The 27,860-nt window shown below is 44.7% G+C and overlaps 1 protein-coding gene across 1 annotated transcript in view; it reads right to left on the reverse strand.

Moving 5' to 3' along the window:
* Positions 1-334: 334 nt before the first annotated feature.
* UCHL3 (ubiquitin C-terminal hydrolase L3) overlaps positions 335-27,860 on the reverse strand; it is a 726,647-nt gene continuing 699,121 nt past the window's right edge. The window contains exon 9 of the mRNA XM_069639381.1: positions 335-565. Coding sequence (XP_069495482.1) covers positions 482-565 — 84 coding nt within the window. The 3' untranslated portion in view covers positions 335-481. The remainder of the gene's footprint in view (positions 566-27,860) is intronic.

The raw sequence follows: 27,860 nt of genomic DNA on the forward strand, positions 1-27,860 counted from the left end.
GAACTAAACGCAAGGGGGAGCACCTGTCTAGTGTCTCTCTGAAGCTTTATCGAGCGGGAAACCACCCCACTGACCCTTATACCTGCTGTGAGGGAAAAGTAAAAGATAGCCGCCTACCTCATCTAAAGCAGGCCACACCCCAAGGATTACCGTATAAGGGAATTTTTTAAAAGTGTAAATAATCATTTGACAGACCATGCCTAGTTGGATTCTGGGATCAGGTCCAACAATGCAAACATGTCTCCACCACAGGGGGAGGGTGTTATCATACTGGAAGTCCAAAAAGAAGAACGAACACACGAACACACACACTCATAAAAAATAACTAAACAAGTACAGATCAATGGCTTTAATTGGTTACGGGTTTTCATATATGCGTTTGCAGGATAATGACAATATCAAAATGATCAGTATTAATACATGGCACTTTTGTGTTACAAATTACTTGGTTAAGTCACATTAATTTTTAAATCTGGGATAGTTAAGATTTGGCAAAAGCAACCACAGTAAATCTTAATTCGTCTGGGTCACGTTCCATGAATTGCTTGCAGACTTCTATTGCATCCTGTGAAAGGAAATACAAGCAAAAGTTTAACGCGTGATGGAGTCGCACAATAAACATCACAATTCACTACAGTACATTAGAACATTATAAAGTTTATAAGAAAGGCACAGGAGTGCGGCTCGGCTGTAGTATTTAATCAGCGGCCGAGTCACTAACAATACAATTTTCGGGTGCATGGTACTCGTGGTTTAAGTTTCACATACTTACGTACGCTGAAAGTAACGGTTGAAAATAAAAAGTGCGAAAAACAAAAAATTGTCGCACACAAAAACATTTTTCTCACACTTCTCAAAGGATTTCATCCATCAAACTAATTTTCATACAATAACTCATTTTTAGTGTCACACTTCCCATACCACACTTACAAGATGCGCATGCACAGCGGCTATTGAAACCTGGAAGTATTGCAGCAAGTTCATTCCCCAATCATGTGATACAGTGTAGCGGCATCCTAGTGTTCCCTGGCTTTCATTTTAGTATTTTTACTTTCTTCGTTTTACTGCTCGGCCAGTGTTACACTTTTTGGCCTGCTACTCCGATTCCTTTTCTATAACAATTTAGTGTTAGATACCTTCATGCTCCCCCGCTTTCTCGTTTGTTTCCGTTTTCCATCTCTTTCTGAGGTCTTGGTTTTCCATCTGCTCACTCTAAACCCTTTCATTTCTTGCTCGACCCCTTCTTCTGCATATTACTGCTGGCTCCAGAGGACAACTTGCATACATTTTTCTATGGGTTTGGTGGACCTTTGTGTTTGCTGGACGACGGTGTTGGTGGACTTGCATTTGTGTGTTTATGGGTTTTGGGGCAGGACACACCTGCGTCCTTCCGATTGTGGACTTCCGGTCACATCCTCATACCATCTGCCACCTATGGGATCAACTTCATACCTAATCACCAGGGATTCATGATTGCACCTTTTCGTTCGCCTGAGTTTTTGTCCAGGCTCATTAGATTATCTGCATTCCCTGAAAGACTGTCAGGACTACGTATCTTTTCCGATTCCTTTTTTCTTATTGTACTCTTCAGTACTAAACATCCTCATATCTCTACTACTGCTCGGGGCTGGAGAGTGGTCTTTTTAATCCATCCTACTTGTGAGCCCCTCCTTCAGTGGTGCAGATATCTTACTTTAGATGGGACTGGGTTGTCAATGAGAACTGTCCTTGCAGGCATCAGTGACGCATCCTTGACACTGCCTACAAGAACTAAGAGGGTGCCGCCGCAGCAGCCCAAAAGGTCGTAATATCTGAGCACCAACAGTGTGGAGATGATGTAGCAACAGAATCAGAGCAAAGGTTAAATCCAAGAGGAGTTAGGATCCAAGTCCAAATGTTCATTCCTTATCTAGCAAAAGAGAAACAGTTGCATGGGCACAACCTTCTAGGGAGTTCCAATACCAGTCACCATCGCAGGATGTTTGCAGTCCCACAGCATGCTTTCTTGGCTTCTCCTTGGTTGACTACTGGATGCAGTAACCCTATGCCGTGGGTTATCTTCCTTGGCGCTGTTCGGTGTAGAAACAGCAAAATGCCTACCAGGCAAGGACGTGTGATCATCCCCTGCCATCAGGACTACTAAACATAATTACAGAAGGAATTTCTCCATCCTCTCATGGTGTCCTTTTCAGAATGAAGTTAGTATAACCCGCTAACCAAAGGTCGCCCTATTCAGCAATCGAGCCACTTAATGGATCAGGACAGTTCTGCTTTCACAAGTGCATTGCCTCACACCCAAGTAGGACTTCTCTACAGTCTCGAGTGATGGATCTGTTCCTTGTGTCTCAGGCCCCTGCCATGATCTGGGCTATCGCCGCAAGTACACTAGCAATGTCCTTTTCTTAAATCTCTTCTGGCCTTTGCCAGGACCCAGAATAGTGCCCAGAGTGGGCTCCAAGCATTTCCGTTAAGGGCTGGACTGCAGTGTCCAGAAATCTGCTTTCCTTACTCCTGCTCTCCTACTCTTCTCCTGCGCAAACTCTCCCTCCTAATTTCTACACTGCCTGCCCCATCAGCAAAAATGTAAACGGTCTTGAGTTTCTTAAGTGGTTCAATAAACCCAGTGATTGGCAAGGTCTGATTACTGTTGGCCCCAGGTTTCCTGATATGGTCAGTGCCTTTGCGTTCTCCCTTCTCCCCATGCATCTCGCTTCCCAGTCATCCTTTTCAGGTGCTACGGTGCTTCCTGACACTTGTTTGCTAATCACATAATTGGCACGGGTCACCCAGACCGAGAGCTTAAAGAGGGCCATTGAAGGCTCTGAAAACAGTGCTCAAGCATAAAATATTGGAGAGGGCAGGAAGGGTATGGGTGATCCCCACTATACCGCCTCCAGGAGTCGCGTCCCCGGCACCCAGTGTGTTACTCCTCTTCCAATGCTTCACAAGTACTTTATCACAATAACTATAAAATAAAATTCTTGCCGGTCTTTGAAAGTTGACCTATCTGCTCCCTGCCTTATATTTCTCCCTTCCCCAAGCTCCGGTGTTCCAACCATTGGGGGGGAAGACAGCAAGCATTGGGAGGAAAGCTGTCAGCACTCGGAGGCAGAGGGATTAATTTCATTGCACCAACGTGATATTGGGCAAAAAGTAAATTTCGAAATCGCCTTCCTCCCAACACAGGGGAAGAAAGGAAATCAAATTCGCATTGTGAGAAGTAGGGATTAATTACATTAAATGCTTGTGATCTCAGGCAAATAGTAATTACTGAGGTGTGGTGTTCCAACCGTGTGGAGGAAAGCAATCAACAAAGCATTCAGCAGAGGGCATTAGAGATTCATTACAGAGCAGCCTTCTGATCTTGGCTATCCTTGTCTCAGGAGGATATCTCAGGGGCAACGCGCTTGCCTTGGAAGCAAGACGACACAGAGCAACACGTTCGATTTCCGGGTCCGCGCTTAGAAACTTCTGGGTATTAAGCGCGTTATAAATAATATATCATATAATATATTCTGTGCTCTTTTGTTACATTGTGAATCATGAAACACCACCATGAAGGAGTCTTTCTTCATGTTTATATTTCTTCTCAGCCTCACCCACCATACCATGCAAATGGGGGAGCTTCTACTACCAATCCCATGGACCCTGAGTAAGCTATTGCCGGAGGCAGGGTCAAGACTTAGGGACTTGCGTGTAGGAAGGGTCAGAAATGTTGTCACTTAATATGCACCTCTCCTCAGTCCAACTTAAATTGGCCCATAGTTGCACATGCAGCTTTTTTGCTTTCTGCATATTGGCAAACACAAGTTTTTCAGACAGTTACTTACCAGCAGTAAATTCATGTTTTGGGGGCAAATGTATTGTATTGCGTCATTTGTATAGCGCCTTTCACAATTGGTTGTAGCATGAACGCCCTTGTGGGACCAAAGTGCATGTATGGGAAAATGCGAGAGGTGCTAGTATGTATGTGTGCATCAGTATTCTTATTTTGTTAACTGTAGGCATCAATTACTTGTCTATAATGTACATTAGGTAACGTTTTCATTATGTGTCTGAGAAAAATGACGATTTTGTTCCCCAAAAAAGGAATGAAAAAAGGAATAAACAAATAGAAAAAAAAAAATCAGCAAGTATTCCTCAAAAACCCTCCTATTTTCAAAATTTGTGAAGGGGCCAAAAACAGCTGGACAGCTTCTGACTGTTTAGCCCATCATAGAAAGCGTACAATGTAGTTTCGGCCTTCTATGCCAACAAATAGTGCACCCTTGGTGTTGAATAGTGCCCCCCTGGTAAATGTGTAAGGTGTATCTCCCTAATGTATCTGAAAGGAGGGGTGGACAGCAACCTGTAGGAGTCCCGAGCATGGGATACTTACACCTTATTGCACACATGTGCGAAATGACAACCCTGGGGGTGATGAGTGGGCTCTCCTGCGAGGACCAAGGGCAGCCCTCAGAGTGAACAGTAGGCTCTGTGGGAGTGAAGGCCCTCTTCTAATGAGCTGGTTAGACCTGGTGGCTAACACTGATTAGCGTGCACCATGGTTAAATAAACAGCCACAGACTTTTCTCATTTGACCAGCTTGACAGCCTTATTTATAAGACAGAAATTGTGCAATTAAATTCTTGGTATAAAATCATTACATAACAAACGGTCAGTGAGCAGTTCAGTTCACCTTTGGTAAATAAATAATTACATATTAACAAATGGATCACTTTTAAGCCAGCCAGTTCACATTTGGTGAATAAATAGTTGAATATCATAAATTGGGTCACCTGGCAGTGAGTCAATTCACCTTTGGTAAATAAATAATTACAAAATAACAATTGGATCACTTGTAAGCAAGTCAGTTCACATTAGGTAAATAGTTGAATACTCTTAATACAGGTTATGGCAGAGTTATGGCCTCTCCTGTTGTAGGCACTTGGTTTACTCTGATCTCACCCCCGTACTCCTAAGTGCATGGTAGCTGCAGTCTACCACATGACACACCACTTAAACACAAAGACTCTCACAGGCACAATACAACTAACACAGGACATTCCCTAACACAATTCCGTACACAGTGCAGTGTCTATTGCCCCACAGGTGAGGCCTACATCTCCCCTTAAATACCCCTATGAATACTGACACCCTATAAAAATGTCAATGTCGCCGTTCACTCGTGGACCCAGGAAAACACTGCCTCTACGGGCGGCTACACACCTCATGAGTCGGGTGTGGGGGTTTGAGAGAGCCCAGGGTCATTGCTTGGATTAGCGGCTCCCCCGTCCTCCATGAACATTCGCCCAACAAACTTCATGGGGGGAAAGTAAACACTACAGCGTAGTGATCAAACAACCAGACTTCCCAGCGCTTTACAGTCCTCTGAGGAAATCTTGTGGGGACACTTGGAAACTGGTCTGTGACCGCGCCCCTCACTTTCCCTTGATTGTTTTAATTTCTTTTATTTTCTCTTGTACTCCTTTTTTATTTTATTTGATAAACATTTCCCTTCGGTCTCTCCGCCAACCTGAACTACCCATGTGGGAGCCCCATTCAATGGGACTGGGTAAACCTCTCCCTCAGCACATATTGGGGGACCCAGGTACCCAATTGGGTCCGTCCTCGCCTCACCTGGACAGGAATTGTACACTTTACCAAGCCAGTCTATGAGACGCATGAGAGAAGGATGTCACCATACAGTTTGAGAATTTCGTTCCTACCCCTCACTTTCCCCCTCCTACCTCGAAGCCAGTCACAGGCAGCACCAGCAGTGGGGAACACACTGGCCGACTTTCTCCCTCGGCTCCAGACGAGCACACACTCTCGACCCGGGGTTGGGGAGAGAAACAGGCTAGCCCGACACGAGGACGGCCTCAGGGGACGTCGCTACAAACGAAAACTAAGGGCCTAGCTGCCCTCTTTGGTTCCCCCGGAGCGTCTCTACTTCGCGCCACATCGAGACTCCATTTACCGAACTCGCCCCTGCCCATCAGTTGCTGAACTGCAGGGGCCCTCCTGACCGGAAACGGAGGTGGAAACAGCACAGCCACATGCCCGCTCCCCCCTGTTGAAGGTGCATACCAAGAACCACGGGATTTCTTGCGCTGGAAGCACTACGGAAAGCGAGAGAGGGCCTTTCAAAGCAAAACATGACGCCATGAACACACGAACCCCACATGAAATGCGGGTTTACATATGCTTATGTTAAAGGTCCGTGAGAAAGCACATGGCACACTTATTTTTACATATGTCATTAAGGGTAGCTGGTCAGATTCCCCTAGCGTCAGTATGATTGGAGAATGTAGCATAGACCGGAAGAGCTTTCACAGACAGGATTTGCTATTTTGAAACAGATTATTTTGGGCAGATTTGAAACAAAGATGGGGAGGAAAAGTCAACATACTAGAGGGTAACACACTAAAGAATGTTAATGAAAGATGCTAATCATTAAAAGAAATATGAGCATTTAAGCATAATGGTATGCGTCTCACCACAAAAATCTAACGGAAAATCTTAATTACTGAAATGGCTACTTGCAAAACTGGTAAGAATCAGACTTCTCCACTGCCTGAGGAAGAAGGATTCCCATGGTTTCTGCTTCTGAGAAGGATTGACGATGCGAGATTGATTATGAATTTAATCTGCATTTTCTACTGGAAAATGTTACTAAGAGCCCCAGAATGGGACACAACACGTTTTGGGTATGCAACGTCATCTACCTGGCTTTTTTGCTGCTTAACTTTTGGATTTGGTTTTTGGCTTTTCTTTTTCTGTCCCTGCATAGTTCTGCCTTAGCGCCATGATGTCCCTCGGGTTGAGATTTTGCGCTTTATAAATGGTTTAACATTACTTCTATATTTATAAAAGTCAAAATGTGTTTGTGGCTTGGCGAATCGTTGCTTCTACAATTGCACACCGTTTCACCAATCCGCACCACATTTTGCATAGTTATCGGTTAGGTTGCTCCGGACTTTACAGGCTACAGGACATTTGGACAACCCACCCCTTTCCGCGGATTTCAGCTCTTTCACACAAGACGGTTGCCTGAAAATGGATGAAACATGAATGTGGTCGCAGGTCAGGACACAAAAACCCAAAGTCCCTGGATGCCCAGTTTCCGAGATATTTGTACCGCAATGCAGTGCAACAAACTGCACCATGCCAGGGTGAGGTGACAGGTGGGGAGAGAGCGCAGAAGGTCCCAGTATGCAGCAGCACACCATCTCTCTCCCCGCCCCAACATCTGCTCTGGGGTACGCCAGCCAGCCACATGCGCCCATTCTTAGTGCAGTTTACTTCAGGGTGCAAAGCACATAAAGCAATAAGCGAATCGGAACAGCGACCTACAGGACCACTGATTTTCAATAATTGATGAGTGTTGTCATGTCGGTCTACAGAACTCATTCGGGGAACAGGTACTTTATGCTAGTATACCAGATCAGTTGCAGCACTGCTAAGGTTTCTCTGTGCCAACCCAAGCTTTGGCTAAGCGTTATGACTACATATACCGTCTTTGCATCTCAAGATACAGCCCCTGATCTTTTCCTTAATCTAGAACACGGTCTTTAATACTTACTTTTATCTTTCTGTCTCTTTTAGCACTTTTCAAGAATTCACTTTCTTCTGATGCGGTCACTTCTACCTCACATGGCTGCTCTGTACTTTTCTTGTGCTAAGAAATTCTTTAACTCTGCTTAACGAGCCATTCAAACTCTAGTCCAACTGCCTTTCCAGCATTCTTGGAAACACCCTGTAATCTTAGATGTAGGAAGTACATACAAAGTCCCTGTGTGCTCACTGCCCCATTGCAATCCAGTGTATAAACAAGCTATTTACTTGTTTTATTTTGTGAAGAGCTAATGTTTCATCTTACATCTACTGGAGGAGTATTTACTTAAGAGGCTATGCAACAAGTAAAAAGAAGGGTGGAGTACAGTATAAACGTCATATCACCCACAAGAAGATGAACCCTGGCCTGGAATCTGGCATATGATACTTTCAGGCCAAGCTCGGTGGACAGGGTAGGAGGTCAGAATAATGACAGAAGGTGTGCGAGTAGAGAGAGAAAGGCCTCAGGGGCGTACCCGTTCTGACGTACACTTGCTAGCTACAGAAAACTTTAAAAGGCTCAATATTGGGACAACAGAGAAATCGGGACGATAAGAGGTGAACTCAATGTGGGGAAGGTGGAACGGGTGTTTGTTACGATCGATGGCCAAGTTGGCAACAAGGGAGTTGAGAATGGGATGAGAGGGCTTGTGGGAATGTTGTCTGTAAATTCTGTCCAGGAACGGTATGGAACACCTGCCTGGGCTGCAGAAGGAAGAGGTTTACGTTTAAAGAAGAACCCAAGTCCATAATGCGTGATGGTTAAATATATTGTTGTGGAATGTGCAGCACAATAATTGTTGTAAAGGACAACGTTGCAAATTGATCTAAAGATAAGCACCCAGGTAGCCATGCGCCAAGAAACAAACCTTGGATTAGATGAACATGGGAAGTTGGGGAAGAGATGAAGTGGGAGTGTCTATGTATGACAATGCATTACTTACCGTAAAAGCATTTCTGATGGTTGTATCTGCTTAGATTCACATACTGTGCATAGGTCCGACATCCAGTGGTCACTGCGGAGTATTGCATTTTGTTTTTCTTAGTCGAAAAGGGGACGTCGACAAGGCGTGTCTGTAACACTATCCCCATAGTGACGTGCGTTGTACCCACAATCCCTCACGCGTCGAGGTCCCTCTGTTTGTATTCTTTCTGGCCTGAGGGAGCCTTCTATACGTGAGTGAGTACAGAAAAGAGAGAGATGTAGAAAGATGTCTATGTTCCTTCCATCCGAGCGGGGAGGAAGCGTGGGCGCATGTGAATCTAAGCAGATACAGACAAAACAATGGGGGGTGGGAGGCACTAGCTTGTAAATATATGGCTTGCTAATATCACTTTTTAAGAGGTATTCACAAACAATTTAGAATTCTGAAAAAACTTCAGGTGCAAAGGGGTAAAAGCCACGAGGCCACTCGGGGCAAATTAGACACTAAACAAACAAAACCGTGAGTTTCCACACGGTAACCCCATATGCACTCCTCACGGGATAATATCCCTTAGGTAATTAGAGCAATTCACCATGTCATTGCTCTCAAGTAGAGAGTGGGACTTACAGTACTGGCAATGAAGCCGATATAGTAACTAAAAAGATGTTCCAACAAAACTATAAACATAGGTTTTTTTTAATACAACAAGAATAGCAATTTTCCAAAACACAACAAAATTCACCAAATGTTTTCAAATAAATACATAAGTAACTAGTGTTTACAACATTCACACTAGCATTTTTATAAACTCATTAAAGTCTCTTGAAACACATTCCAAATAGCACCATTAGATTCAATCATTTGCCAACGCGTTTCGGATTATCACAGAATCCATCCTCAGGGCTAAGGTAACTATTTGTTTCCATTCTTCATAATGTTTCACAGTTCAGATCTCTAAAAAGTAACCGAGAGATATAATCACTAATAATCAACATAATCGACCTTAATTAAATCACTAGCAAGAAACGCTAGCACACTAACCTTATAATCCATCAGCAATAGGTGTTGTCAATTCGTAGAACCAAACTTTATGGGACCTCAGTGCACGACTGGGACCAGTAGCAGGTAGGCGTGGGGCTATGAGTATTCCAGTATCCTAAGCAGATACAACCATCAGAAATGCTTTTACGGTAAGTAATGCATTGTCTTCTGATGTTTGTTAATCTGCTTAGAATCACATGCTGTGCATAGACTAGCGAGCAGTACCCGGAGTTGGCGGTGGGTTATGAGAAGGAACAGTAGAGAAAAGATGTCTTAATACTGCCTGTCCCACCTGGGAGTCAGATCTAGAGTGTGCATCTAGACAGTAGTGTTTTGTAAAGGTGTGCACAGAACTCCAGGTAGCCGCTTTGCAGATGGACTCAAGGGGAACATTTGCAATGAACGCTATGGAAGCCCCAGTGCCTCGAGTGGAATGTGCTCTTGGCTTGAGGGGTAGTTCTCTCTTAGCAAGAGTGTAACAGAGAGTGATGCATTGAACAATCCATCTAGATATAGTGGACTTTGAGACTGCATCTCCTTCTCTTCCTGCTGCCACCGAGACAAAGAACTGATTAGTCTTTCTCAGTGGTCTGGTTCTTTCCATGTAGAACATGACAGCTCTGTGTACATCTAGTGTATGCAGACTTTTTTCTCCCAAGCTGGAAGGGTTTTGAAAGAACGTTGATAGTTCTATTGACTGGTTTACATAAAATTTCGAGATGAATTTTGGTGCAAAGCTTGGGTGTGTGCGTAGAACCACCTTATCCTTGTGAACTGTTACAAAGGGGTCTAGAACAGAAAGAGCCTGTAGTTCACTTACTCTCCTAATGGAGGTGATAGCTATTAGGAAAGCAGTCTTAAGAGTGATGTCTTTAAGAGTTGCCTTGTGCATGGGTTCAAAGGGAGGGCCCATGAGTCTAGAAAGTACCACATTTAAGTCCCATCCGGGAGCTGGGTTAGCTATCGGAGGGTGTATTCTTTTTACCCCCTCCATGAAGGCTTTGATAACTGGTATCTTCCACCACGACACTTTAAGTTGGGAAGTGGTGTATGTAGAAAGTGCCGCTAGGTGGACTTTAATGGAATTGAACACTAGACCTGAATCCAGTAAATGGGTCAAGTACAGAACAATGTTTGTGGGAGAGCAGTCAACCGGGTTGATGCTCTTACCTCTACACCAGATGACAAATCTTTTCCACTTGCTAGAATAGCAGTGGCGAGTATTAGGTTTTCTGGCTTCCCTGAGGATGTCCATACATCTCTGCGGGAGTTGTAGATGTCGAAATTCTATGATCTCAGGAGCCAGGCTGCTAAGTTCATGGTCTGAGGGCATGGATGCAGTGTCCTGCCCTTGTCCTGTGACAGCATGTTGTACGGGCAGGGAAGTCTCACTGGGGGAGATAGGGACATCTCCATCAAGTGAGCGAACCATGGCTGCCGGGCCCACATTGGGGCCACTAGTATCATGGTAACCTGCTCCTGGTGCATCTTGTGCACCACCTTGTTGAGAAGGGGAGTCGGGGGAAAGGCGTAAACAAATTTCCCTGACCATTGAATCGACAGACCGTTCCCCTTGGACTGGTTTTGGGGGTACCTGGAGGCGTAACTTTGGCATTGTGAGTTCTCCAGTGTTGCGAACAGGTCTATTTCCGGGAATCCCCATTGCGTGAAGACGTCTAAGATGATGTCTTCGTGCAATTGCCATTCGTACTCTTCGGGCAGGGGGAAGTCTCTGCTGAGTTCGTCTGCTAGCAGATTGAGTTCCCCTGGTACGTGTTGTGACAGTAGGAACATGTTGTGTTTGAGAGCCCACTTCCATATATTCTGGGACATCTTGGACAGTCCTGGAGAGTGGGTTCCCCCCTGCTTGTTGATGTAGTAGATGGCTGTGGTGCTGTCTGTAAGGACCATCACTGTCTTCCCTTGTAGGTGTTCCTGGAAGGCTTTTAGTGCTTTGAACACCGCCAGTAGCTCCAGTAGGTTTATGTGCTTGGATGCTACGTTCGGAGTCCAGACTCCGTGAGCAGTTTGATGGGATAGGTGAGCCCCCCATCCTGTGAGGGATGCGTCCGTCGTTAAGAGTGGCCTCCAACGCGGGTGTGGCAAAAGGTTTCCCTATTATCAGGTTTTCCTTTGTCCACCACAGTAGCGAGAGAACCAAGGCCTGCGAGACCACCACTAGATCGTCCCATTGTCCGCTGGCCTGACACCACTGGCTGTTGAGCCACTCTTGCATTGAGCGCATGCGCAGGCGCGCGTGAGGTACCAAATAAATACACGACGCCATCATACCTAGCAAACGCATCGCTTTGCGCACCGTCACCTCTCGACCTGCCACATATTGGGGGATCTGAAACAGCATGTTTTGGACCCTCTCGTTGGAGGGGAAGACGAGGCCGTCCTTTGTTCGAATTAGAGCCCCTAGGAATTGTTTGACTTGGCTGGGGCCTAAGCTGGACTTCTTCTCGTTGATGGAGAAGCCCAGTTGGGACAAAAGGTCTACAGTCTTTTGGGTGTTTGAGAAGCATGTCTCGTAAGAATCCCCTGTTATGAGCCAGTCGTCGAGGTAAGGGTATACTGGGATGGATAACCTGCGCAGGTGTGCCGCTGCCACTGCCAGTACCTTCGTGAATACCCTTGGTGCAGATGCTATGCCGAAGGGTAGCACTCGGAACTGGTAGTGTTTGCCCTCTATCATGAACCTGAGGTATTTTCTGTGCGCTGGCAACATTAAAATATGAAAGTATGCATCTTTCATGTCCAGTGTTGTCATGTAATCTCCCTGTGATAGCAGTGGGATCACTTCCTGTAAGGTCACCATACAAAACTTCTGAGGTTTGACAAACTTGTTCGCTGGGCGCAGATCTAATACAGGGCACAATGTTAGATCCTTTTTGGGTACAAGGAAGTACACTGAATAAATACCTTCCATTACCTAAGATAGAGGCACGACCTCTATGGCTCCTTTTTCCAGCAGTTGGTCCACTTCTTGGAGAAGGATGGCGAGGTGTTCTGGTGTCATGCGGCGTCCCCTCGGGGGTCTGTATGTTGGGGAACTGTTGAACTCTATACAGTAGCCCGGGCTACGGTGGAAAGTACCCAGCGGTCTTATGTTATTCCCTCCCATGCTGGAAGAAAGGATGTTAACCGCTCCCCGACCGGCGTTGCATGGGAGGGGACGCGAATCTTCGCATCACTTGGTGGTGTTGTTGGCTTGGGAGCCTCTGGGGGTGGAACCCCGGCCTCTTCCCTTGCCACGACGTTGACCCCTCTGATTGTACTGGCCGCTATTACTCTGGTAGTTGCTGGCAGAGTACTGTTGTTGTTGGTGGTTTTGTTGCTGGCGTTGTCCACGAAAAAAGCACTTATTACCAAATCCCCACCTATTAGGGGGTTTAGAAATTTGGTCTAAGGTCTTTATAGTATCAAATTCTTTCTTCGCTTTCTCCAGCGCGTCATCCACTGCTCTCCCAAAGAGGTTGGATTCCTCTATGGGTTTATTAATATTATTTAATTAATAATGCTTGTGTTTCCGCCTTAAATCCGGAATTGCGAAGCCAGACGTGACGCTTCAGTAAAATTCCTTGTACCAAAGTGCGGCCAGCCGTCTCTGCCGCATCGAGGGTATTCTTGACGATGCTTTGATTGACCAGAGAGCCCTCGTTAACCGTAGCCAGTAAACGAGTCCTTAGGGGTTCGGGAGCTTCTTCGATGTCCTGTCTGAGCTTAGCCCATTGAGCATCGGCGTAGCTTGCCAATAGGGTATTATTATTGGCGATTCTGGTAGAGAATGCTGCAGAGGTGGTGATTCTCTTGGCTAGGGCATACAGCTTCTTCCCCTCTTTATTTGGGGGTGCCTCGCTAGTAGATAGTGGGACTCCTGCCCTTTTTCTGGTGTTGGTCACGACTAGGGAGTCCGGGATTGAGTGACCCTTAATGTATAATGGGTCTGATTGAGAGGGAGAGAACAGTTTCTCAATCCTCGGATTGACCCCTCTCACCAATGCAGGAGTGGAAAGAGAAGGTGTAATACGTCTCTTAACTGAGGCGAGGATAGGTATAACCTGGCTAGTGGGGGTTTTTTCTTTGATAATCCTCTCCACAAAATCGGTGTCTGGGGTGACGTCTCCAGTTTCGATTTCGAAATGCGCTGCTGCCTTCTTCAGCAGTGCATTGAAGGTGGGTCGATCATCGACAGGCGAAGGGTTCCTGACTGGTGTAGTTTCAGTAGACCTGATGACTATACTGCTACTGCCTGTGTCAGTCGACCTAGCCGGTGACTGCCAGGGATTTTGGTCGCCCTCGCCTGTGTCTTCCTGGAATCCTTCCTCACATAGGTTAGGTTCCTCGTGAAAACCTTCCTCTTCTTGTTGGTCCTCAACATAGGTGAACTCATCTTCCTCTTGGAAGAAGGTGTCTTCCTCAGTGGGATTGTAAGAGTTTATGTCCTCCTGTATGGGGTTATAAAACCTCTGGTATTTAGCCCTTGGACTCTCAACGGGTGCCTCCCTTGGTCTCTTGGGCGCCCTGTCTTCTGGGATGGACATGAACCTATCTAGTTTGTCCATACAGGTCTGGAACCTTTCAAAGGTCCACTGAGGTCGGCCAGGACGGTCTGGGAAAGAAAAGGGGGTTTCTTCCTCCTGTAATTGTCTGGTTCTGTCCCATAACGTCGAAGAAAGAGAGCCTTCGCCTTCTGAGTAACCTTCTTGCTGGCTAGGGCCTTCCGACGGCGTCGGGAACTGACCTGATCTGTTTTCCGGCGCCTTTGGCGTATCTTTAGCCTTGTGCGCGGTTTTCGGCGTTTCACTCGCCGTACGTCTTTGGCCGTCCTTAGATGCTATGCGCGCGAGGCTTTCGGCGATCATTCTCTCTTCCGAGGGATCGGTCGCCGTCGCGCTATGGAGCGTCGAGCCTTTGCTCGTCGAGTCATTGGTCGTCGAGTCCTTGTTGGCAAAGTGAGCGCTCTTGCGATGCGTGTCGCCATAAAATTTGGTGTTAGCGCCCTTATTTTTTAGAGTGCCCAGTCGCCTGTCGCGGAAGCGGTGGCGGGGAGGGCTGACGACCCTTACGGTCGGTGGAAGACGTCGGTGGGCCCGGCGTCCCCGTTGGCGCTATGGCTGTCTTCGTCTTCGACGAATGTGTGCCTGCGGGTATGTGCTTTGGTGTTTTTCTGTGTGCGTCCTTGTCGCCGGGGTGTTCATTGTCGCCGGGGTGTTCATCCCCATAAGCTGGGCGTGATCCGGGCTTGTCGGGGCTGGAGACGGACGACGAGGAGCGTGAACGCGCCTTTGAGAGGTCTACAGCCTCCGTTACGGGGGCCGTGTAGTCACTGTCCTCGTCACACTCGGCGGCAGCGGGCGAGGAGTCAGGCCTAGACATGGCGTAGGCCGCCCACCTTTTGACCCTGCGGTCCTTTAGAGTTTTGGGCTTTAGTAATTTGCAGGCCGCACAGCCGTCCTCCTGGTGATCGAGGGGTAAGCAACGGTTGCACCGTTTATGCTTATCCTTCCAGGTATATTTACCCTTGCAAAGCGGGCAAAACCTAAATGGCGTCCTCTCCATAGCTGAGGGTAATAGGTGTGACTACGACCTCGAAAGAGAGGGAGGGGAAAGAGAAAGGCATTCTTAAAGAAAAGAAAGAAAGACCACAAAGCCCCACTCTCCCTACTGTGTAGGCCAGGCCACGTGTTCGGCAGCGCCGAAGGATCTCCTCTGCTCGTCCTTCCGTCGAAGATCTTGCTCGGCGGAGAAACGGCTCTGCGTCGAGGGAGGGATCTATCGTTATTGATATTAATAACAAACAACCAAAGGTCTAAGAAACTATTTGGCAATGTCTCTCGAGGAGCTCCGCATAAAGGCGACCAGTAGCTGGGCGGAAAAAACAATCTGAGGGACCTCGACGCGTGAGGGATTGTGGGTACAACGCACGTCACTATAGGGATAGTGTTAGACACGCCTTGTCGACATCCCCTTTTCGACTACGAAAAACAAAATGCAATACTCCGCAGTGACCACTGGATGTCGGACCTATGCACAGCATGTGATTCTAAGCAGATTAACAAACATCAGAAACTTGTATTCCCATTTCTCCATGTGGCTATTGATTTGGCTAGCAAACCGCACCCAATTAGACGTTAGGTCAGCAGGTATCAGAAAAGACATACAGAGCGGCAGGACTGGAAGGGTGATAGCGCTACTAGATAGTCAGAATGTGTGTCTACGGTTTACCTCCTAACGTTGACAAAGAATGGGGCCATAGTGATTTACGTCCTGATCCACTGAGGAACACAGGATGAGATGTCATTGACATGTTATCTGACACAGCAGAAACAGCATCAGACACAAGTAGCAAGCTGGACCAACAGTGATCAGAGTTCATCCCTCTGTTTTGTTGTATTTTATGTCAGATCTCAGTATTAAGACTATATGGCACCACCTAACTAGAAGCCATTGTATTATTGTTAGAAATTCAATTCCGAGCAAGATCCATGGCCCAGCTGTGTGGAAATGTGCAAGCAGCCCTTTATGTTAGACATAAAAGGCAACTGGGTGTGAGCTCCAGTGTTACTCATTCAGGACCTCAGAGGGTGCACTCCAATGGTGTGGGAAACAGAGTAGGCAAACATCAACTGTGAGCCATCAAGCAAATGGAATGACTTTTCTAGCATGGATAAGTCACCAGAAGAGGATAGCTGCATAACAGCAGGTCTAACTACCCTCTGCTTCCACACTAGAAAATGCACAATGACATGCAGGACACTGCAACTAAATAGGTCACCACACCTACACTGCCTGTTCTGCAGAGCCCAACACAAATGAGAATCACTGAGCAAGCAAGTGGTGCTTGGATCCAAAGCAATGCTACAGAAATGTGAGTTAGCAACTGTTTTGACCTGCTGTTGCTGCATTACGTAAAGCCTGTGAACTGTGGTATTTGTGCTACCCCAGATAAATGAAGAATCAGGTGATCAGGATGGTTCTTTAAAGTGGGTGAAGTATGAAAAGCCTATGGATGGAATATCCATTTGCACTGTGCAGGAACCAAACTTTGTCCTGAAGTGAAGACGAGGTGTTAGAATGCTAAAGTATGTGGCAAGTGATGGGTAACCGGCAGGGCCCCGCTTCTAATCGTAATCTTTTAATGCTGCGGACAAATGCTTCCGGGGTTCTGTGGGCTTTAAATGCAGTCCCAAGACTAAAGTAAACTGTGTTTGGCTGAACGGGGCATAACGATGCAGAAATACTGGCTTGAAAACACACACAGAGGACTGCCAAACGGAAAGGGCAGACTTTCATTCTCAACTGCCACATCAAAATGCTGTTCCCAGAAATAAAATTAAATGAGCCCTGTGCTGAATGATAAGGCCCTAAACCAGAGGACAGATTTTCATCAAAAGTGGCTGAGGCCTAAAGTGTAACTTCGCAAAAGTAGAAACAGCTAAGATAAACGGTGTGCTTTTTGCAGCTTAGAACAATGAACACATGGAAAATGAATCTCCATTGCCAGAATAATGTGAGTATATATCAGGATTAAAGTTGGACATTGAGGGCCTGATGCGAGATATAAAAAAAAGGCCTTGTGTGAAGAAATTGTAACATTTAAAAGTACGAGTTTTCGGTGAATGAAGAAAAACTGTTTAGCCTCAAAAAACATTCTCCCATAAGATTCAAAGGTTAAGCACTGGCACCGTTCCCCCTACACTTACCCTGCATCTGTTCTTTATCTGAAAGAAGATGTCCATGCCCCTGAAGTTTACAGAGCCAAGACAGTGTGCAGGGTTTGGCCGGACTAAAGGGTTAATGAGGTGAACAAATGACCCTTTAGATAAACAGAAGATTTAGCTAGTGGAAATACAAACTTAAAAATACAGGGATTCGAGTGCAGCCCAGGACTTAACTGACAAGTGATGGGTTCCAGAAATTTGTAAATTCACCTGTTGGTGAACACCTCAATGCACAGACAAAATTAAGTATCGATTTAAGATATATTCGGGTGCAGGGGAGGAAAAATGACCCTGACACGAGGTAAAAAAACTAACAGTAGCTAAAGAGAGTTGAAACTCTCCCGTCCCCTGCACACTACATGCTGAAGAACAGCCAAAACTATTCAGAACACAAGTGTGACAAATATTAAAAAAATACAATGATCCAAATCACTCAATCCAACAATGTTGTAGAATCATGTTAAAATGTGCAATTTCTTGTAGAGGCCATAGACCAATCCGGTTTAGCTCTATGCATTTCATGGACACCCCCTTCTTCAAGAGCAATATATACTGTGGATTCAAACCAAACAAATTATGTTATAGTACAAAATAGCTAACACACGACAGTCACATTTTACATGCTGCGAAGTTCATAGAAAGTATATCCTTGAAAAAAACATGCGTTTTTCTTAACCTATCCATCAACAATTGTGCCATCGTGAACTAATGTCCTGTGTCTCATAAAAAGTTCCATTAAATTTCATGAGTGAAGAACATGCACCACCAGAGTGCAGGCAAAACCTGCCAAATTAACAGCCTACCTGGCCTTCATCAGTTATATATAGAAAAACAAATCCTTCTGTAGAAAATACCAAATACAAAAGTGACACTTATTCCTCATGTAGGACTACATATTAAAAAAAATACAGGAATAACAAAATAGGCTCACCCTGTCAGCAGATGAGAGGATGCATCAAACTAGAACAACCCGTCCCATCCGGAGCTAGCTCACTGTGATGTAAGCTACACTTCTAAACGTGTACAGGACCCAACAATCCAAGTGGGATGACCGCTTATCTGGCAAGAAAATGAATCGTGTCACTTTTACAAAAACACTTGCGCTCCTACGTGGAATACTACTTCTTCCAAAATCCCATACACAACAATCTCCTAAAGAGATGGCCAAGAACGTAAAGAATAGTATGAACTTTCTTTAGCTGCTAAGTGATGGGTTACAGATAGGACCCATGAGCCTGGAGGTGGAGCTTGCCTCTCTACTCTTAAAGATAAGCAACAGATGATCCATTAGCCCTGGGAGAAAGAATGTTAATGGATTTATACAAGGCCAAACCAACAAAGGAAGCAGATGGCCAAATCACATGTGAAGTTTGTTGGGCTATTCTGTGGCTATAATGTTATGCATATCAGCAGATTGCCATAGGCATATGGAGGATCAGACTTCATTCATTTTCTTATGAACCATATGTTGTACGATAGTGGGACAACTATCACTGTAAAGCTTAGGAATAGGCCTACCTGTTGATTCAACTCTCATAACAATTCGACCTACCTTGGAAACAAGAGTTGCAACCTGAAATGTGATGACCTCCCTGAAAATGTCCAGAAGCAGAGATTGTGGGAGATAGTATCTTAGTCAATAATTTAACTGTATGTAAAATGTTGTACAAAAACGTGAGTCTCAATCTACCCCTCCCTCTCATGTGAATGTTTTTGGCCTCCTGTGGACATAACGCAGGTATATTTAACTTACTGCAATTCCTATTTTTGATCTATAAACTTAATCAAATAACAGTCCCACAAACATTAGACATTCACAGTACATTATTCTACAAAAAAGCTGCCATCAAATGTGCAAAACCTGCACATAAAAGTGACTGAGTGCTATATGTGTGTTATATGTGTGTTGTGTGTTAACATATTTCTATTCATAAGAAGTTCTTTATAGCAATTCTTCATTGTTGTCCATATGGGTATGGGGACACTACCAACAAAATTAGTTGAACAGAAAATGATAATTGTTTCCTGATCTACTTGCATTTTGAGTGCAAGAGGCGATCAAAGTAGGTAGGTTTTTCCGTCCATCCATCTTTATACATTGGTTTTGTGTGTTCAAACATTGCCCAGTGGGTGAGCCTTTTAAATCTCTGCTGCTGCTCTTAAACAGATGTTGCAGAAAAAGTATGTCGACAGATGGTGTTTCGGCCCTTTATGTAGATGCACCCATCCTTTAGCAATCTTCAGTGGGGCCTTCATCAGGACATATACTCAATTTTACAAAGCGAAATCCAATCACTTGACTACCCCTCAATATTCCTTTCCATTCTGTAATACAATAGACCTAAAGCAAACCATTGAGTAAGGGTCCTGTCTGTGTAAGACACTTACGCACCACGCTTGTTCATGCAGTGGCACATATGGTAATGATATAATTATTTTAGATTTCCTTTCTATTTTCACTACTGCCACTCATTCATTCTAGTTCAGGGGATTGGGAGTTCATTGACCTCAATACTTGTGAGAAGTTAGTTACCCCTGGTGCTTATTTTCTGCACATCTGCAGTTCCTGTTGGTCATACCAGTTTGTAAAGACTCTTGCCAGAAACTGTTTTCATACACTACTTGTCAAGAGGAAACACATTCTGAACACTGCAGTCTGCTTTAGTTGCCAAAGTTAGCGTGTGATATTTCAATTTCTTATAAAATGGCTCAAAAGGGATGCAGTCATCCCACTTGGCTCTGTGTGGCTCTTTGTGGGTGAGGAAAATATTCTATTGCCCCCATGCCCTTGTTGCTTTTAAAGAGCTCCTAACATTAAAAAACAACTCAACATCAACAAACTAGATGCTGCCTAATGTTAGAAACCGCAGAATCGTGGAAGAGGAAATTAATCCGAGGTCTTGCTTACTTGGAGACCCGCAGGACGTGCTTCCCCCAGGTGTGCACAACTCATGTCCTTGTTTATCTATACACGCATCAGCTGGGGAGAGCCGAAGGGGCTTCCTTCTGAACGCTTCATTTTCTGATCATATGATGCTTGCGTTACGTCCACTGGATAACTGTCATGATTCCTGCCCCTCATGTCCCCAGCCGTCCAAGATGTCAGGCTGGAGCCAGGCCACGATCACCTACATGGCCCTCAAGGGCCTCTCCATCCCTCCAAAGACCCACTTGGAGTCGGACTTGGCGCTTGTGGTACCAGACTCACTCACTCCCATAGGATAACATTGGGGATTGGACTTGTAGTGCATTGATGGGGACAAGCTGGATGCCCCCACATATTTCGGTTCCCAGAACTGCATGTGCAGTCTAGTCTTTTGGGTGTGGTTCAGCCCAGAGACACCTGGGGATACCCAGAGACTATTTAAGCCACGCCCAGGCTGAGAAACATGCTTTGTGTTTTCTGCACCTGCAGCGTGACACTCACCGTGTTCGGATCGGTCTCCAGTAGGCCTGCATCTTTCTTCTGCGCTCAGCTCCTGCAAGAACAAGAACACCGTTAGGAACAGCCTTACCTTGCGGCGCTTCTGCCCATCATTCATCGCTCCTTCTGATCTGCGGGCATCTTCGGCGGTGTCATTCCATCCCGGCACGCCGCTTCCTACGGAAAAGGGGAAAAGAACAGAAAAAAGGCATTAGTAAGCATTCAGCAAATCTTCGCTTATTTTTAAAGACTGTACGAGCTTCAAACACTTATCTGAATCCCAGCCGCTCTGAGGGAAACTCTGTCTCCGGAACTTCTCATCCATCTGCAAGAGGGAAAAGACACTCCAGGTTAGCGTGGAAACATCTAGAGGCGCCGCATACTGCGCTTACTCACTGCATTTCTTCTTCATAACCGGCATCCACGCTGAAAACGTTGCAGCACCTAAAAGACACAGAAAAAGAACTCAGTTCAATACACCGCAAAGGACTGTTTGCTGTGCGGGGGACTTGCTCGTGGATTCGGCGCTGGGATTTTGCACGGCTTCCCTGTGGCCCTCGCTCTCGTCGACCTCGTTTCTCCTGGCATTTGTATTGCCGTTGGATAAGGAGGAAGTCTTTGGAAGTGACACCGTCGTGCCTGACCTGCGTCCGAGAAGGAAACGGGTGATTTGCAGCATACCTCGTCCTCCGCCCTTAGGGTCCTCCGCCCTTAGGGTTGTGAGGCTCTTTGAATAGTAATGGACTTGCAAATTATACTGGACAGTGAATATGAGGCAAGCAGTTACTAAACTGTAATTATTTTTGCATTTTTTCTAAAGGTGTTGTGGAGCTAATCACGCCCCCTCTGGTTTGTGCAACGCCCCATCCGTCTCCATAAATTCATTGGCCTCCAGCGCACCCGCGCTGCGCACCGCGAAAAGCACCGCAAAGGACTGTTTGCTGTTCGCGGTGCGCGGCGCGTGGCACTGGGTTGGTTCTATGCTGTAACTCTTATGGTTTAGGTAAGCCTTGCTTGGCTTTGTCTTACTTTTTGTTCCGTTTCTCCCTTGTTTTTGACTGTTTAACTAAGACACACGTCTAGGTACCTTCTTTCTTTTTCCCCTGTAACTCTTAGAGGCAAAAGGGAGGGAAAAAGAAAAAAAAGAAAGGGGGGGAAAAAAAGGAGAAAAAGAAAGAGAAAAAGAGAGAAAAAAAAACCCTTCACATGTCCTCTTTGTGAATTTCTATTGGTAGGAGGTTATAGCATGTGAGGTGTTGTACTTTCATGAACCCAACTTTATGGATTCCCCCTTACTTACTTTAAGGAACGGGAAGCGTTTGAGGGAATTCATTAAAAAATCGGGAATTAAACCATTCCCTAAAATAAAAATGGACGGACCGGTTATATCTAAAATTAGCCAACAGCCCGGTCTATCTGCTGTTACTCAAACCGCCTCCATCTCGAACTTTGTAGAGCAGTTGTCTTCTCAGAATGCTCGCGAACACCACATAGACATTGAATTGTCTGCTTCTTTATCAGAAGCACAAGAAAATACATCTTTCAGTCTCCAAACAGCTAATGATATAGATATTCAAACTAGTGTTGTCCTGGATGTGACTGGTAATGCTCCCATGCCCATTTCTGACACCTCTATGCTTGCACCAGGCATACTCTCTGCCCTAGAAAGGCGAATTAGCCTTTCACTAGGTCCATCCACTCCAGCTGCATCCTCATGTGGACTACGAGAAAAAGTGCATTTCCATCCGACGCCTTGCCCGCCTTTAGCTTCTGCGAATCAGCCCGCAACATCTAGTAGCCCTTCGAGGGAAGTGTTTGCGTCGAGTAAAATGAGAAGTTCTCCCACTTTTGAATTTCAGTGCCTTAGGAAACTTCAGCTAGATGATCCGACTCGTTCTGGCCCTTTGGATAATCAACTGCCACAAGTGGCGACTTTTGACCCAACCACCTCCCACTCTCCTCTGTCCCCAATACCAATTAATGAAAATTCCTCACATTCACTAGAGCAGGAATTACATTCATTTCCTGTACTTATTCGCATCCTCAATCTACTTGATAGGGGCCACACATTTACACATGTGCTACTAAAGGATATAAAAGACTCCATTGTAACTAATTCGATCAAACTTTCAAAAATTGAAGGATTTATGCTAGCCCAAGAATCATGTCACAACTTTCCTATTATGTGTCCTGAACGCACGGCTGAGCTTGTAAAGAGGGGCCTGCCAGCTACTCTTGCAATGCATGCTTTGACCTCGCAAAGCACTCAAACGACTGAAGTTACTTATTTGTTAAATGGCATGCCCACTTCTTTTGCCAATGCTGCTGCCAAAGCTAACTTGATGGAGTCTTCTACGACTAGTCCAGAATCAATAGACATAGTAGAAGTGGCGAAACTTCAACACGAGCGAATTCTTCAAATTGAACAATTGCTATTTAAATCTGAGCTGTTCTCTGCCGAACCTACTTGAGGAACCTACCTCTCCAGATTCAATTGAGATGTCGACTAATATTTATCATCCTTCTCGCAGGATGAAAAAATCCTACCAGAGAGCACTGAAACGCAGAAACAAATCAAAGAGGAACAATCCCTCTATTCCTAATAGTAGCAATGCAGCTCCCTCAGTACAATGCTCAGCCAAAAATTGTAACAATATTGATGTGACACTGAACACTTTGCAAATTGGAAGCGAAGATTTCAGGTTTAACTCGAGCCAATTGAACAAAGAGAGTTTAAATGCTCTCCAAATAAAATCTTCTAAAAAAACTCAAAAAAAGGGAAGAAAGGTATGCAGCCAACCTCTCTTAAACCAACTGCTGAAAATGTCCCTGCGGATCTCATTCTCAATGGCGAACTAGCTGGTTGTGATGGTATTGGTTCTTCCAATATGTTGGTTCAGGCAAACTTAAATACCTTTTTTCCTTTAGTTGAAAATAAAAAAACATCATGTTGTGGTGGGTCCAACAATATTAACAAAGAGGCTCCGGAAGCGATTACCTCATCTTCTATGAGTGTTCCAGCTGTGATTCATCAACCTTTGTCTGTTATACCATTGCTCGAACCCCAGATAACTACCACACAGCATATGGGTCCTCAGATGCTTCCTCCAATTACAAGGTTAGACATCTCTAATTTTTCAGGAGTAGATTTAGCAAAGCAATCCGGTTCATCTTTGAACAACTTCCCCTTTGCTGGAGATAATCAAGTTCCGGCTGCAATATCATTGATAGAAATGAAAGATATTCATGAAAAGTCAACTTCTGAATGCATTCATGAATTAATCATAATTAATCACGAGTTACGATCTTTTAATGAAATTCCTGAGGAAATGCACACCTTAATTGGCTGGGCCAGTAACCAACATACCAATGGAGTGGCCCCTATCAACCGCTCCTTTTTGATGAACACCCTATATAAAATTCCTTCCTTGCGTAACCTAATTTCCCAAGACATAGATTGGATAAAGTTACCATTAATCAACAACAATCGTATGCTCTGTAAGGTAATCTCGCCCATTATTGCGAAGTTGATTTGGGAGTATAAGTCTGACTTAATCTTTTTGGGCTTTGAATTGCAAGCATTTGCTTCCTTTGAAAAGGCTATACAATTTTTAGAATTCACGCCTCCACAAATTTTGACAAACTGTCCTGTTGCAATTAACTCCACCTCAGCTTCTTCTGAGAATGAAAAAATACTAGGACAGTTGGCTTCCCTTACATTTGCTTTGAATGGATTCTTGGGAATCTTGCCGCTTTTGCAAAACTCCTCACCAACAGCGGGCATGAACTCTACCGCTACGCTAACATCATAATGTAACAAGTTCATTATTCAATCCTGGAATTGTTGCGGTCTGAACAATCTTCTAACTTGGTTCGCAAATAGAAACTTAAAAGATCTTCCTGCTAGTCTATTTTTGAAAGAAACCATGTGTTATAAAGAATTTTGTCTTGACGGTTTCACAGCCGTTCATAACACCGCAACTCACCCCGGGTCTGGTCGTCCAGTTGGAGGTATCTCAATTCTATTGAACAATGATCTGGCTTTTGTAATAAATTCAACGCTGTCCTCTCAATTATTCTTAATGACAAATATTGACATTAACATTTTAGGGCTAAAAAAAGTGGTATTGATATCTATTTATTGGAATCCCGCTATGCTTGATATTGAAGAAGCCATCTATATCTTAAACGAAGCATTAACAGAAAGCTTCTGCAAATATCCGGCCGCAGAAGTGCTGATCTGCGGCGACTTTAACGCTTACTTATTTGCATCCATAAAGATGCCTCCTTCTCGTGTATCTTCACAGCATTTCAAAACAGCTTATGTAAATGGGATAAAATGGACACAATTCTTCCTCTTGTGGGATTTACTAGTGTTAGAACCCCTTCACCCACATTCCTTTTTAACGTGGCGCAGGGGAAAGGCATGTTCTACCATTGATTACATACTGGCTTCCCAATATCTTTCTGGAATCATCTCTCCAATTACTTCCTTTTTTCCATCGTATGGTGATCATGCCATCCTTTTGGGTGTCATATTTGCAGAAATTAAGTCCTTTGGTAAGTTACAGACTTTGAATTTAGTTCGGAGCGATAGACAATTTTTGTCTATTCGCTGGAATACATCTACTTGTCGCCGATTGACATTTTTAGTCAATCGGGTCTGGTGTCCTGACTATGATTATGGGGCGCAATCTGCCCAGGTCATTCTTGCATGGAATTTACAAATGATCAACAACCATTTAATTACCCTTGCAGAACTGGCGCAGATATACCCCAAAATCGAAGACCCGGCTTATATTTTGACCTGTCGAATTGCGAAATTAAAATCGGAAAGAAACCGTGAGTTGAGAACTTTGAAAAGAAATGTTTTCTCTAATTCTTGTAATAGTTATCTAACAGCGAAAAAGCTATTGCTACGTAACTATAAAAATAATATAAGAGCAACAGAGCCTCTTTCCATTTAATAGGTAATCAAAACATGGTACGCCTAATTTGTAAGCACAATATTCGCGATATTTGGAAATTACTTAGGACAGCAAACAAAAATACTATGCCTCCATTGGAATCTGCTATAGATGGCACTGCATGGTTTAAATTCTCCGAACAAAAATATCTGTTACAATCACGTTTTCTCCCAGTTGATATCGAGGACCTAGTCATCCACATTCCTATGCTATGCCCATGGTCCAGCGAGGACATTCTGTTTGCTATTTCCAAACTCAAATCCTCGAAATGCGCAGGCCCTGATGGCCTACCGCCCTGTATAATTAAGGATGACCCTTTGTTTTGGGCCAATATTCTCCTGAAGATATTTCAATCCATCTTTACCCTAAAACATCTTCCGCCCTCTTGGGTTAGTTCAATCATTATCCCGTTACATAAAAAGGGACCTCTAAATAATCCCCTTAATTTCAGACCTATTGCCCTTATGGATGTAGCGTCCAAAATTTGTTCTCTCCTCCTATTGAAGGAGGTTGAAACTCATATTACTGTGAACCACATTTTAAATAAATTCCAGACTGGTTTTCGAAAAAATATGGGGACACAGCTAAATGCTACGATTCTTGCACATCTAAAAGCTGAGGCGCTTCGTCCTCATCATGGTCCAATATTTATCGCATCCTTAGATTTATCCTCCGCTTTCGATTGCATTATTCGCAGTAGACTTTGGGACAAAATGCTTAAACTGAAATTTCCACCATACTTAGTAGCACTCATTGCGCTGTTACATCATAAGACATCTTTCAGAGTACGCATTTCGAATAAAGGCAGTTTGACTAACCCAATTCCCACAGCAATTGGGGTTAAGCAAGGATGTAATCTAGCAGCAGTCCTATTTAACTTATACTTATCAGACATCGAAGGCTTATGGGACTCTGCCAAATCTTACTCGGTCCGACTTGGCAAACTTCAGCTGTCTTGGCTGGCGTATGCCGACGATGTGCTTTTATTCGATAGTACCCAATCAGGTTTGCAGAACAAATTAGAAACCTTTCAGAACTTTTGTAGAGCAAATAATTTGACCACACATTTTTTAAAATCTAACATCCTTGTGCTTTCCTCAAAAAACAAATTCATAAATTCCGATGGCAATTGGACTCTGTTGACATTAAAATTGTAACACAGACTACCTATCTCGGCTATAATCTTGCAACCAACTCTTCTGCCATCTTCTGGCAAAGAACACTGGCGGAAAAAAACTTTACCTCTACAAAATCAAATGAAAATGATTTTCCGTAAATATTGCAAATTTTCCTTACTTCCGCTGTTTGAATTTTACTTTAAAAAGATAGAGGCAATCATTCTGTATAGCTTAGACCTATGTTTTTTAGATATGTCTAGCTTCTTAAATAAACTTCAAGCAAAACTGTGGAAAGTCACTCTTGGTCTTCCTACGTATCTGCCCAATGCAATATTACTCCATGAATTAGGACTAAACTCCCTAGCAGTGCGTCATAATTGGCGCATTCTAAAGAATTTTACAAAAATGTGTTCGCCGATTGAAAACTCTATTTATGAGGACTTTTTTATTATGTTGAAGGAATCCAATCCAACATCTATTAGAACCTTCCACAAGCGCATACTTGCTATATTAGAGGGGATTAACATCTCTTCCGTAGTATCACCATCTAAACTAATCATAGCTCAGAAACGCCTGTTTTGGAATGATTGGGCTGTTACCTGTTCTAAAATAGCTTCTTTTGCTGAATATGCAAAATTCAGACACAAGCAATTGCCAAGATTACCTTATCTTATGCTTTGCCCCAGTGTGTCACGCCGCACGCTCGCTCGCGGGCGTCACTTACCTGTCCTGGGGTCCCGGGTCCACGTCCGCAGCGGTCTCCTCCTTCATGGAGGCTGTACCCGCGGTGGCGTCTTTCCCCACGCCGGCCCGCGGTCCGGATGGGCTCCGTGGGCGCCGCCATCTTGCGAGGAACTGCGCATGCGCGGATCGTCAGTATCCAACTTCCCGCGCATGCGCAGTGTCGGAACATGCGTTCCAAGCCTCGCTTTGATGCCGGGCTTTAAAAGAGCGCCGCATACACAGGGACAACGCGTCTCAACACGGTTGTTACTGTGTATGCGCTGCTGGAGTCCTGGCGTCCATGCCTCAGCCTCTCCAGTCCCTCGCTCTGCCTTACC

Source organism: Ambystoma mexicanum, chromosome 7q (genome assembly GCF_040938575.1).
Source record: "Ambystoma mexicanum isolate Mex_15411 chromosome 7q, UKY_AmexF1_1, whole genome shotgun sequence".
NCBI lineage: Eukaryota > Metazoa > Chordata > Amphibia > Caudata > Ambystomatidae > Ambystoma > Ambystoma mexicanum.